This window comes from Diplotaxodon limnothrissa, linkage group LG2 (genome assembly GCF_057381915.1).
Source record: "Diplotaxodon limnothrissa isolate DT_005_m linkage group LG2, D_limnothrissa_male_GT1.1, whole genome shotgun sequence".
NCBI classification, from domain to species: domain Eukaryota; kingdom Metazoa; phylum Chordata; class Actinopteri; order Cichliformes; family Cichlidae; genus Diplotaxodon; species Diplotaxodon limnothrissa.
Genome location: NC_140597.1, coordinates 24,890,836 through 24,903,586, shown reverse-complemented (window position 1 = coordinate 24,903,586; position 12,751 = coordinate 24,890,836). Strand labels below are relative to the sequence as shown.

At 42.0% G+C, this 12,751-nt stretch overlaps 1 protein-coding gene across 2 annotated transcripts; it reads right to left on the bottom strand.

Moving 5' to 3' along the window:
- Positions 1 to 373: 373 nt before the first annotated feature.
- Positions 374 to 10,562, bottom strand: LOC146638486 (progesterone receptor-like). 2 transcript variants are annotated; one of them, XM_085361667.1, is made up of 9 exons: positions 9,586 to 10,562; positions 8,492 to 8,628; positions 8,117 to 8,233; positions 7,823 to 7,969; positions 7,486 to 7,692; positions 6,751 to 6,895; positions 5,712 to 5,842; positions 5,411 to 5,562; positions 374 to 1,584 (listed from the first exon to the last, which is right to left on the bottom strand). In XM_085361667.1, exons 1-9 carry the CDS (start codon positions 10,461 to 10,463, stop codon positions 1,420 to 1,422), a joined length of 2,079 nt encoding a protein of 692 aa, XP_085217793.1. In that variant the 5' UTR covers positions 10,464 to 10,562; the 3' UTR covers positions 374 to 1,419. The 2 variants fall into 2 exon arrangements, with proteins under 2 accessions (XP_085217793.1, XP_085217801.1); XM_085361675.1 differs by having other exon boundaries at positions 7,826 to 7,969.
- Positions 10,563 to 12,751: the final 2,189 nt, after the last annotated feature.

Here is a 12,751-nt window from a genome sequence, read left to right as displayed (position 1 = left end):
ACTTCCAAGTTTCATTTCACTGGTGCAGGTTATCGCAGCCGCCACTAGATGGTAGCGAAAGGCTGGAGTTACTGATTGGCAGACAGGCTCAACTGATGAAAGAAATCCTCCAGGCCTGCTATTAAATATCCAGCTCTGTGCCGTGTTCTGCTGTAATGTATTACTTGACTGGATGGAGAATGTGTGATAACCCCGACTGTGGGTAATGCAGTAGTAGAAATGTCTGCCTGATGTTTCGTTCGCCCTGCTCAGCCAGTTAAACTCCTCGCGGGCTTGAATTGAATGAGGCGGAGGGGAAAAACTGGAATATTCACCCGTATAATCATCAAGACAATGAGATTAGCAAAAAAGAAAAACCCATCAGGTATGCACTCAGACTTTGGCTTTATTTTGTTTTATTACATGTCAAGCTGTAAATGTTGCAACAATAGAGCGGGTTCTTGGCTGGACCTTTAGCAAAAACTGTCATAAGCTACGAGGATTACATGGTAATACACAACAAAACATTTGCAAAGAACACTTTAGGAAACTGTAGAAAAGTTACAACAGTATGAAACGTCCACTGTGGAAAAACTTTACTTTAATAATACTTGGCACTGAAAAACCTTTTTTTTTCCTGATAAAAAAAAATAAAATAAAGTCACCCGTGGTGTTTCTCGACTAATGGAGTCATTTTGTCCAATTACGTCCTTCACTGTGACTGCTGTGACCTTTTTGGCATCAAAAATGGATAAATATACATTTGAAATTTGGTGACGCTCCAGTCGCACCTTGAAAGTGCTTTCATTTTGACAAAACAGAAATCTAGTAATAGTCCGATATTTTTTTAATAGATGATGACAGCTGTCAAAAAAATGTTTTTATATGCCTCCGGGCCAGATAGCTTTGCTTCCAAGCATGAACGTCACAACCGCTTATTAACTGTCAGTCACTGATTTATTAATTTTTTTCCTTTTTTCATCTCAGGTGCACACAGTAACATTCATTGTGAAAAATAGCTAGTTCAAAATGTCATGCTAATGCACACAGACAAGCTACCGGGATGTGCTGCCTTCAAACTTGGCCCCCTGCACCGCACGCCCCAGAAGAGTTTGTGATTATCCACATGAAGAGCCGAAGAAGTTCACATGCCATGAGGTTCACCATTAGTATGTGGACAGAAATGCATGCAAGTATTTTAATCAGCCCCCAAAAAGCATTTGTGTATGTGCGGGATACATTCAAACAGGCAAGAAGAAGAAGAAGTGAGAAGATGAAATCAAACTACATTAGACTGGAAGAATGTGCTGTCTGCCCTTCTGTTAACATCTGCTTACACCTTGACTGCACCCTACTCTCAGGACAGAAGTGTAAAAATCATTGAGAACTCTTTCCGGTCGGTGTGGCTGATGAAAAGACAGTCTTGGAGACTCTCACTCACTAGGCCGCGTTGTGGAAAAGGATGGGCTTGACCATCCCAGAGAGGATTTTGGGCACGTGGACGCTCACAATCTCCGAGATCATCTCTGGGAAGCTGACGTGCATTTGCATGGACTGAGCTTGGATGAACAGATCGTAGGTGAACTGGTGTAATTTCCTCACAACCTATGTCAAGAGACAAACATGATACATACATGTGTTGGGGTTATTAGAAACAAAGAGATAAATAAATATGTAATGTGGAAAACATGTAGATGCTGTCTATTGTCCCTGTATAATAAAGACTAAAAATGCCCAAATAATAATACGAATGAACAAAAACAAACGAGACTTTCATGGCACAGCTTAAGAGGCGGTTTTAGGAGATAACACTTATTGTGACACTAAGCTCCACAGACAGGGCAAAGCTGAAGGAGTCCTCATCAACTCTGATCTTCTTCCTAAAGGGCCCTTCCAGACAATCTCTGGCTGCCCTCCAGCTCAAAAGCCACAAAGCCGAGCATTTAAAGGTAAATCCACAGTGAAAGACAGGAGGCTCAATCTGTTGTGGCTCCTCTCCACATAGCGCTTTAACTCTTCTGGTCATACTCATATAATGATGTAAGGGGTTTTTCCTTTGATAGCTAATTGTTCTCATCATTGAGATAAAAGTACAAAAAGAAAAAAAAAATCCTAAAAAGGGTTAAAAGTAGTGCATTTACACCCCCTAGTGGTTGCACATCTACATCAACACACTTCCCCCTCCTAAACCTCAGTAAGGATGAGATGAGTGATTAGTGTGTATTACAACAACAAAAGAAAGTTCACCAAATAAAAAGAAAATAAAAATGCAAGAAATGCACATCGAGAAGTCGTAACAGGAAAACTACATGTGTTTTTAAGTAGATACACCTGCGTACCTACAATACCACGTCAGTCTTTTACGGCTTAGAGGTAAAAAGGAAAAAATATTATTAACAAAATAAACAGAATATAAATCTAGAAATACACTGATGGCTATCAGCGTGTGTCTTATTTAGGGTGAATTTAAACTAAATTAAAGACCTTTTATTACTCATTCAAATCTACCTCAAATGCCTGGACTTGGACTTTTATGCCTTTTTTTTGGTTCATAATCTTTCCATTTTCTTTTTTTACTGAAGGTCACAGCACAACTTGACCTTTCTATATTTTGTTAAAATATAATAAAAAGCGCTTTTAAAAAATCTTTTCAGGTGTTGCTGATTTTGCTGGTATTGGGTATATATGTGCACAAATGTTTGACAGAAATAACAATGAAACTCGTTAATCAACCTTCTGCATGGTCGCGCATATGAAGGCAAATCTTATGAACCTGCTTTTTTATTGCTTATGCATTTGTTTCGAGGTTTAACACTACTCTTATGACATCACGTCAAAATTATGGCCACAGATTAAAGTGTTTGGTGTGTGAATAGGTACATGTGGCTTGTAGTGAAAAGTGTTTTGAGTGAGAGTAGAAAAAGCAGTCAGATGCAGTCAAATTCAGTCAGAGGTTGGAAGTAAGGAAGTACAAATACTTTTTATACTTAATACTTTTTCTAGCAACTTTTTACTTTTACTCACTAGATTTTTAAACAAATATCTGAACGTTCTACTCCTTACATTTTCAAAACAGGCTCGTTACTTTTGTTTTAAAATGATCATTTATAGCATTTACACTCGGGGTTAAAGTGGACCGATAGAAGTGCAGGTTCACGGTACGCGGTACAGCATCTAGCTAGCGCTGCAGAGGAGGACAAAGAAGGAAGGAAGTGACATGTTTTTTGGTTTTCTGGTGGTTAAAAGGTGGTAATTTCAAATTCAACGTTTCTATCAGCTAAGATAAGAAAGACAGGACAGGAAGAAGAGAGGTTTGAAGGTAAGGACTGCTCAGTAATACTTGATAAACTGCAAATTTAAAGCTTCATTTTAATCACATATTGGATTTGCATATGATATGTTTTGATAAATTATGTGTTTTCATGTTGTGAAATGTCCTGCAACACAAACTAAGCTAAACTCATTTTGTGTTGCATGAAAATATTAGGTAGTTTCGACTTTTAATTCCCTGTCACTGCACAACAGATTGAAACTGAGTGGATTTCTTAAAGTTAGACTCTAGATTCAATAGCATTGGTATTCTCATGTACTAACATTATTTTATTATATTATTATAGTGCAAAGTTCAGTTGCCTTTGTCCAAAAATGCTTTTTCACATTTACTTGAGTAAAGTTGTTTCAGTGCTTCAACTTTTACTGTTTTTTTGACAAATGTATCTGTGCTTCTACTTAAGTAAAGAAAGTCTGTACTTTTTCCACCTCTGTATTCAGTCATGTGAAAACAGCCCATAATTTGGTAGCTTGTAAAACCACATTAAGCAGCAATAACTCAAAATAATAATTTTCTGTATGAAGGTCATATGAGAGAGGCTGATAAAGGTTATCAGCCTCTCACATAATTCTGGAGGAATTTTGGCCCTGTGTTCTTTGCAGCATTGCTTCAGTTCTTTGAGGTTTGCAGGCAATTGTTTAAGCACAGCTTGCTTATGTCCTGCCACACCATCTCTGTCAGGTTAAGGTCTATACTTTGGCTGGGCCTTTGCAACACCTTGATTATTTTCTTTGTGAGCCATTCTGTTAGAGATTTGTTGCGGTGCTTGACTCTAGAAACCTTTGGTATACTGAAGAGTTCATGTTGAACTCAATCACTGCAATGTGTCCAGGTCCTCCGGCTGCAAAACAAGCCCAAATGAGTACTATGCATTATGACCAAACATCTCCAGTTGAATTTTTTTGACGTTGAAAACATTGTTTCTCAAAATCTCCAGAAGCAAAATATTCAGTTGCACCTTTTCAAATTAAGTTATCCTGCCATGTTCTTTTCAGAGAGAAGACTTTCTCCTGGCACCCCTTCCAAACAAGCTATACCTTTTCAGTCTTTCTCTAATTGTGCTGCCATGAACTTTAACATTTAACATTCTCACGGAGGTTTGAAAATTTGCTGGGACGTCCACTCCTGGGAAGACTGTGGCATTGTGTTAACACACATGAACGCTTTCACAGAGCTACTCACAAAGCAGTAAAGGCCTCTTTAAACTTTATTTTTCACATGACTGTAATTAGCAGTTCATTTACTGTGTCTGGGTTATTCTTCAGTCCATATAAATAATTTACAAATGGAAATCATCTTATTGGCTTTAATACAGCAGCATCTGGCACCACTATTCTTTTATAATTGTTAATTATCATGGTAGGCTGTTATGGATTAGGCATTTCAAGGAAGCAAATCTCAAATCCAGGTTATCATATAATCCGAAACACAGATACACAGTAGCTAAAAGAGAATAAAAAAATAACAGGCTTAAACCTGTGGAGAAAACAAGGGCTTAGATATTAAATGCAATGTCTGACAGACTCCTTTTTCAGGCAAGTTTTGTTTTTTGTTTTGTGTATTTTATGTTCAATATAGGTATTTGTTGTGCCTGAAAATGAATAAATAAATGAAATGAAATGAAATGAATGAAATTCGGTTGAATGAATCCAGCCGTGAAATTTTAAAACAATAAAAATCTTGCTTGTGTGTTCATAATAAGTTTACAGTTGTATTGCAAGCCTGTATAGTGTTGTGTCTGTCATTTTGTGCGAGAGGAAGGAGCATTATTTTAAGATAAGATAAGATAAGATAAGATAAGATAGAACTTTATTAATCCCTCGGGTGGGTTCCTCTGGAAAATTCGATTTCCAAAAAGCACATCACTGACAGAAGTTACAGTTACAGAATATTATATATATATATAGACACACACACATACACACACATATATAAATACAGAGAAAAATATAAATAAAATATACGAAGGGGATAAATAGAATAAATAGGAATAAAAATAAAAATACAAGTGATTTGCGCTCACTCTAAAAAAATGACATGTGCATCCATGTCCAGTGTCACAGCATGGTGCATTTTTTGGAATGCGGTTGTGTGTATTACCGACTGGAGGTAGTCCAGCAGCTGCGTGAGCTGAAACAGTCTCTGCGTGCGGGTGGTCTCTCCGTGGTGGCTGGCCAAACGGTCTAGCTCCTTGATGTAGGAGGTCCGCAGTTTGTCAAAACAACTCTGGCTCTTCAGGCCCTGCACTGGCACTGTGACCACAAAGCCAGAACACAACAGTAACTCTCACAGACTTTATCCAGCCCATCAATTCTCTAAAGTATGGCTGTACTCTATTGCAGTTGTATTTCACATGTTGAGTTGACATTCGCGTCATTACTCATGGTCCCGGGTGACTCACTGATGCTGAGGAGGACCAGGACCTTCATGCAGAGGAACTCCTCCTGGGTAACCTTGAGCATGCACAGCCTTTGGGATAGTAGCTTCATCCTCACACAGTGTTCATACATGCTGGACACTTGCATCCGCTGGCTTTGAGGAGGGATAAAAAAGAAAAAAGGGGAAAAAAAACGTGACACAGGAGGAGGGTCACGTAGTGAGAAATGTAGAAAGGAGTAGTTATTGGGGCCATGAAGGGGAAAAAGGGAGAGAAAAAAGGCACCAGAGGTGAGAAAAAACGAGTTAGATGGATAATGGAAAATAGAGAACGACAGTGAGGCACTGAAAAATGAGGGTCAGCAACAAGGGCATGCGTATCCATTACTATGCAGGTCAGAAGCAGCCTAATAGAGTGACATGGGTGTAACACAGACAGAATGAGTGCTAACGTCACGCAAAACACTGACCAATTCAGAGCTGCCATGAGAGTTGGCGAACATCGTCATACCTTCTTTGTTCTTGACACAACAATTTACTGATAACAGCCTGGGGGGGGGGGGGGACTCATGTGCAGTGATTTTTGTGACACAAACTCTGTTGTCTGGGTTTCTTTTGGGAGTAGAAAGAAAAAGACAAAGGCTGGAGTTGAGGTGTCAGAAACATTTTGATAAGGGGCCGAGGGGGTGAGGTTGGAGTGTAAATTAAAACTTGTCAGAGTGGAAGTTCTTGGACACTGATGAATGGTTATGCGATGATGAAAAAGAGCAAAGCATTTGAGACGATTCCCTCCGCCAGCCGCATTTATCAAATGCAAAGTGACGGGTTTGCTGGTGTGCCCGGAGAGACATTCGCTGTTTGTTTTCCTCCTGCTGAAAAACACCAGAAAAGTGTCGCACCGTGCCTTTCATCGCATTTCACGATGACAAGTGAAGTCTCATGGCATCGCAGCAAACCCCATGCCACAGTGATAATTTCTCGTTTCTTAGTTTGATAAAGATTTTGTGTCTCCTTTTTTGTGAATTCGTTGTTTGATGTTAAATTGAATATTTGCTGAAACTCACTCATTGAAAACCAGGTCTGGAGCAAAGTACAGCATAGAGCTGTTAGTCAGCGTGTAGGATCTCCAGCCTAAGGCAAACACCATCACCCCCATCCATGACAGCTGAATCAGTGACATCTGGTCATCCACATACAGGTCCCGAAACCCTGTTAACAAAAGTCGCTGTTATCAAGCTCTCCTCAGGGTTAAGCATTCACAGTTTTATTATTTTTAAAAAAAATCAGCTGATTTGGCTTAATTAAATAACTGTTGAGGCAAACATGGATACAATGATGGCCATTCTCAGCCTTCCTCTATTTGATCTTTTTTGTTTAAATGGGAAACATCCCCCTCTAGTGGCTAATATTTGAACAACTTTGTTTGTTTTGCATGGACACTAAACCAGCGCAAACTTCTGGAAAGGTATCTCATCTTTTGACCTAGGTACTGAGGCCTTGCTCAGTGCTGGCAGATTAAATACATTTCCTAACAGTGGTACTGCTCATCCAAACCGCAGGGAATTCTAATGTCATTTTTGATTGAATTACGCTTATTTCTTCTCAAACTGCCCATTTACCATCCACTGTCTTAGTCAAAGTTGTTTACAAGTCTGATCTTTCAGGGTTTTGCTTAACAAGGAATGCAAGTGGTATGTTTGACTAGAAACCAAAACGGAAGCAGCCATGGAAATGTGCTCCCTACCAGATTCTCTGGAAGAGCTACTTGGAATTAATTACCTTGGCTCAGATTAGTTTACCTGGTATTGCCTTGGCCCAGTGGACCACGGTTACCAGCTGCCGTTCTCCCAGCTCGTTCAGGCTGGTGAGCAAGGACACGGGGCTGTCTGGCTGGGCAGGATCATGCCCGGCATTGACCAGTGCTGGCTCAATAGCCTGTAGGATGCTGAGCAGCGACAGGCAGGAGTGCAGGGGTGGGGGGATGGCCGCAACCAGGGCCTGGGAAGCTGCTCGAGATATGTAGATATGTAAAAACAACATGAAGCAGAAAGTGTGGCAAGATCGAGTCTTTTCTGGCAAAAGTAAATTTAGCGTTGAATAAACGTGACATTTGAGCTCTGTGCAACTAATCCTTACCACCTTGAGCCCTGACAGCTGCATTTCTGGACTCCAAGACTGCATCTTTCTTCGCTGCCCTCTCTTCTTTTTCTCCGTGTCCCCAGCTAGCTGGCTGTTGCTCCTCTTCTCCATTACTCGCCTGCCCGGTTCCCTTCAGCCTGCGACCTAGAGAGATGATTCTGTTAGAATTCAGATGGAGGGCTTCTAATCTAATAAATGTAAGGAATCTGACCATGCTGACCTATTTTTTTAAAACTGCAAAATACTTTCCTTTATTTATGTCTCATTATTTCCTCGTCTCTGGTAGCTCACCTTTAAGGCTCATTCCCGACATGAAGCATCTATTTAAGCGACACGACGCGCAGTTCTTCCGCCTCAGTTTGTCGATGGTGCAGTCGTTTCGGCTGGCACACAAGTGGTTCTGCTTACCTGGAGGCACACAAGAGTGCTGGGCGATTAGGAGTGCGAGTTCAACAATGCCTAGGCTTCCACTCATAGCAACGATATGTGGGCGTTTACTGATAACAAATAACTCGACCTCATAATGTCAGGGTCACTGTGCCCTGTCTACAGGAGAGAGCAAGTGGGTGTAAGAAATTAAAATCAGTGCGTGAGTAATTGTGTGTGTGTGTGTGTGTGTGTGTGTGTGTGTGTGTGTGTGTGTGTGTGTGTGTGAGTTGCACCCACCTGCAGCGGCCCTCTTGAAGAATACTTTGCAGCTGCCGCAGGTGACTGCTCCATAGTGACAACCCGAGGCGTCATCTCCGCACACTTGACACACTCTCCTTTCTGACAGATACACACCTGGAAAAAAATCCTCATGCCTGGGCGCGCGCGCACGCACACACACACACACACACACACACGCGCGCGCGCACGCAATGGTGTTGTTTTAGTGTCTTCCCTCAGTTTTTAAACCCTTTTACCGTAAAAACTGAGGGAAGACACTGATGAAGAATTGCAGCAGACATTAAAAAGCACTCACACAGACGCTATCGGTTTTGGGTGTGGTTGACAATTTGTCAGCAAAGGGAGTCAGTTTGCTCCAAAGTAAAAGTTGTGATTAGCACATGCCAGAGTGAAGTTTTTTTTTAATGAATCCGTAACTTGTAATAAAATAGAAGGTTTTCTTTCTAGAAGCAGAAACAGCAACAGGTGCTGTATCTCTTCTTTATAGGGACACTGATACATTTCCTACTGCTGCAGTCCCAGGGCTTATAAGGACATTTCTGGAAAATCTTAAGAATAGGATAAACTTTAAGTTGCTGTAGCTGCATGCTATAACATGATTTAGAGAAAGCCAAAACAAAAAAACAAAAAAAAAAACCCCACACCATGCTGTTGGAGGACAAAGGGTTCAGTGCTGCTGAACATTTCAGGACTCCACAGAGTATCAATAGAAGTCATGGCTGATAGCGATATATAATGATCGCGTTCGCTGCCTTTGATTTATTTGTGCTGACACTTATCCAATTAGCTTATGCTTTGTGGCTCTCACAGAAACGTCAAGAAACTAAGCATGAAATCCGGAAAGACAGTGCACCGTTAAACATCTGCGAACTTACGCCTAAACTCATTACAGCACTCCTTTTAGAAGACAAAATGACCAAAGCCCGACTGCATTGAGCGCAGTTACTGGCACGATGCTCATGCTGTGTGTTTCTCATTAAAGAAACGTGTGAGAGATGGGAGGGATCGGTAATACTGAATGTACTGTACTCAGTATGAATGGGCTTTTGACCTGACGCACACAAAACAAATCATTCGAATCTGATCTTTACCTTAAACTGCGATCTGTGCAATTCATCCACACCGAAGGCTCGCTCTTGATAGTGGAGAAAGTGCTTTGCCCCTGAGGAATCGCACTTGGGTAACTTTCCATTTGGCCATATCCTTGTGCCGTCGCTCGCATGCGACCTTTGCCACCCTTCTCACCTCTACCGTACCAGATACAGCGGCATTCCTGCCTGTTTCCGCGAGGAGCTTGCCCACAATTACAGTATTTGCACAAAAAATTATGTTCCCCTGATTCTCCCCTCTGTGGCTGTGGCTGTGGCTGAGGCTGGGATCGGTCGATGTATGCGCGCTCATTTGCGCACCACATTTGCGGTGGGAAATCCCTATATAGGTCTGAACTGGCATAGTAAGACGAAGGTGGTTTTAAGGGTACGACCTCGGCCACCTGAGGGGTCGCGGGCAGCTCCAGCGTGGGGTTCATAAACACATTTGACTCCCTGCAGACGTATCTGGATATCACCGAGCCACGCGTCACAGTTTGCGCACCGTCCATTTCGCCCGATCCGAACAGATCCATACAGCTCACCTGCTGTATGCCCTGGCACACTTCTCCAAAGTCGTCCTCTCTAAGGCTGCTGTCACCCAGGACAAGCAGGCTGCTGTCGGAGTTCATATTTCCAGTCCTTCTCAACTCTGGCACTCCCCGAGAAGTATCCGCCACAGTGGAGTCGCATTCTGCGAAGGCGCTGCTGGAGCTCTGGTTCATATTATTGGGCGGAGAAGACACCGAATCCAAACCCAAAGACACCGACACCGCTTTACTGAGCTCATAAGCCGGACACGCATAGATGGTGGTATCCAACCGATCCCCTTCATTCATCGTTAAAGAGTTTGTTCCTTCCAAAACCGAGTGAAAGGACATTTTCGGCTCCGGTTCTCGGAGTTAGAGTGCACTGGGTGCGCGGCGAGCAAACAAAACAACACTTTCCAGGCTAGAAAACGCCTACCCAGTGACACTACTCTCGTGCGTCTAGGCGGATGGGAAATGCACATCAGTCGTCGACGTAAGTTACGAAGGGGAAGGGACGTCCCGCCGGTATGATTTACAAATGACGGGGGCTTTTCGACACTTTTATAGTAACTTTCTTTTTTTTTTTTCAACGCAGGATTAAAATTCACCTCACGAATTACCAAAAACCAAAAACAAAGAAAGAGAAACACCAGCATAGTGAGAATTGGTTTTCGCACAGACTCTTCTTTATACAGTGATTAACGAACCCAGTGTAGGTTAACTTTTAGCAATTTTAAAACCCAGCTGCGTGCCTCTCACTATTTTACGTGCAAATCTAATGGCGTCTCAAGAGCATAGCTGCGATTAATCATTACATGTATTAGTACGTTTCATGTGTAGCTCAGGCTCAGCGTCGGGTTTCTCTGCAAGCACTCTGTGCAGTAGTTTGTTTTCCTACTTAGAGTTATATAAGCTTGCTTGTGTTTGTCGGTCTGATTCACACAGAGAATCAGGTTAACAACAAACCAGAATGCACAATCATTGATGTGTTTAAACCATATTAAAATAACAACTAAAAAGAACGGGGTGGTCAGTGGAGGCTCTGATAGGTAGTCACGCAGTGCTTTCAACTATTTATTTTTGGATAGCTTGTGATGACTCAGCACACGACAGGAGCTGGGGACTGCAAATTAATTTTACCCAGTATATAGAAAAGGTCTGGATTGGGTTGGGGCGTTTGTGGAAAGCTTCCTTTTTGGATTGCAGGAGGAGAAGAAGTTAGGCAGACCCTTTTTTTAATGGGGTGACACAAGAGGGAGTGAGTGGCGCACACTCACATTCAGGGTGGGCACATGGGAAATGAGAAAATCCTATCAAAAATGTTGTGCTTTGCAGGACAAGACAAGATAATTTTGTCCGGTTTTAATCAGAAATATGGTTTATCGTACTGAGTTGGCGAAATAAAAAAAAAGTCTGTGCACTCATCTTGTTTTAGGTTCCTCTTTGCAGAGTGAAAGACTTAATGAACACTGTAAGAAAAACCCTGTAAAATTTAGAGTAAAAATATTGGCAGCAGGGTTGCCTGCCCTGTAGTTTTTGTAAACGTTTTTTTTACAGGATGATGCTGTATTTGTTTTACAGGACAATTATGTAAAATCCTAAAGATGCTGTTAAAATAAATATATCAGAATCAGAATCAGAATACTTTATTGATCCCTGGGGGAAATTATTTTTTGTTACAGTGCTCCATTTTAAACCAACATTAAGACAAGACAGACAATACGCTAACTAAGAATAGTACAATATATACATATACATACATACATACATACATACATACATACATACATACATAAGTCACTTATAAATAAATATTTGGAAAAGAAACATGTGTAGTTGTAGCAGCAAACAGTGTGTTAAGTGGATGCGTTGTACAGGGAGATGGCCACAGGCAGGAATGATTTCCTGTGTCGTTCAGTGGTGCTTTTCGGTAATCTCAGTCTCTCACTGAACGAGCTCCTGTGACTGACCAACATGTCATGGAGTGGGTGGGAGGTGTAATCCAACATTGTCTTTATCTTGGACAGCATCCGCCTCTCCGACACCACCTTGAGGGAGTCCAGCTCCATCCCCACAACATTGCTGGCCTTACGGATCAGTTTATTAAGTCTGTTGGCATCTGCGACCCTCAGCCTGCTCCCCCAGCATGCAACAGCATAGAGGATCGCACTGGCCACCACAGACTCATAGAAAATCCTCAGCATTTTCTGGCAGATGTTGAAGGACCTCAGTCGCCTCAAAAAATAGAGACGACTCTGGCCCTTCCTGTAAAGTGCTGTGGTGTTTTTAGCCCAGTCCAGTTTATTGTCAATGTGTACTCCAAGGTATTTATAGTCCTCCACAATGTCAACACTGACCCCCTGGATTGAAACAGGGGTCAAGTGTTTCCTGGTCTTCCTGAAGTCCACGATCAGTTCCTTGGTCTTTGCCACGTTGAGCTGCAGATGATTCTGCTCACACCACGTGACAAAGGAGTCGACCACAGCCCGGTACTCTGTCTCATCATCCCTGCTGATGCATCCAACCACCGCAGAGTCATCAGAAAACTTCTGAAGATGGCAGGTCTCTGTGCAGTGGCTGAAGTCTGTGGTGTAGAGGGTGAAGAGGAAGGGGGAGAGGACAGTCCCCTGTGGTGCCCC

Coding starts and splice junctions, on each gene's coding strand:
- LOC146638486 (XM_085361667.1), bottom strand. CDS start 10,463: ATGTCCTTTCACTCGGTTTTGGAAGGAACAAACTCTTTAACGATGAAT. Junction 8,629..9,585: donor TGCACAGATCGCAGTTTAAG/GTAAAGATCAGA, acceptor GCGCGCGCCCAG/GCATGAGGATTTTTTTCCAG. Junction 5,563..5,711: donor CCTGGTCCTCCTCAGCATCA/GTGAGTCACCCG, acceptor TTGTGGTCACAG/TGCCAGTGCAGGGCCTGAAG.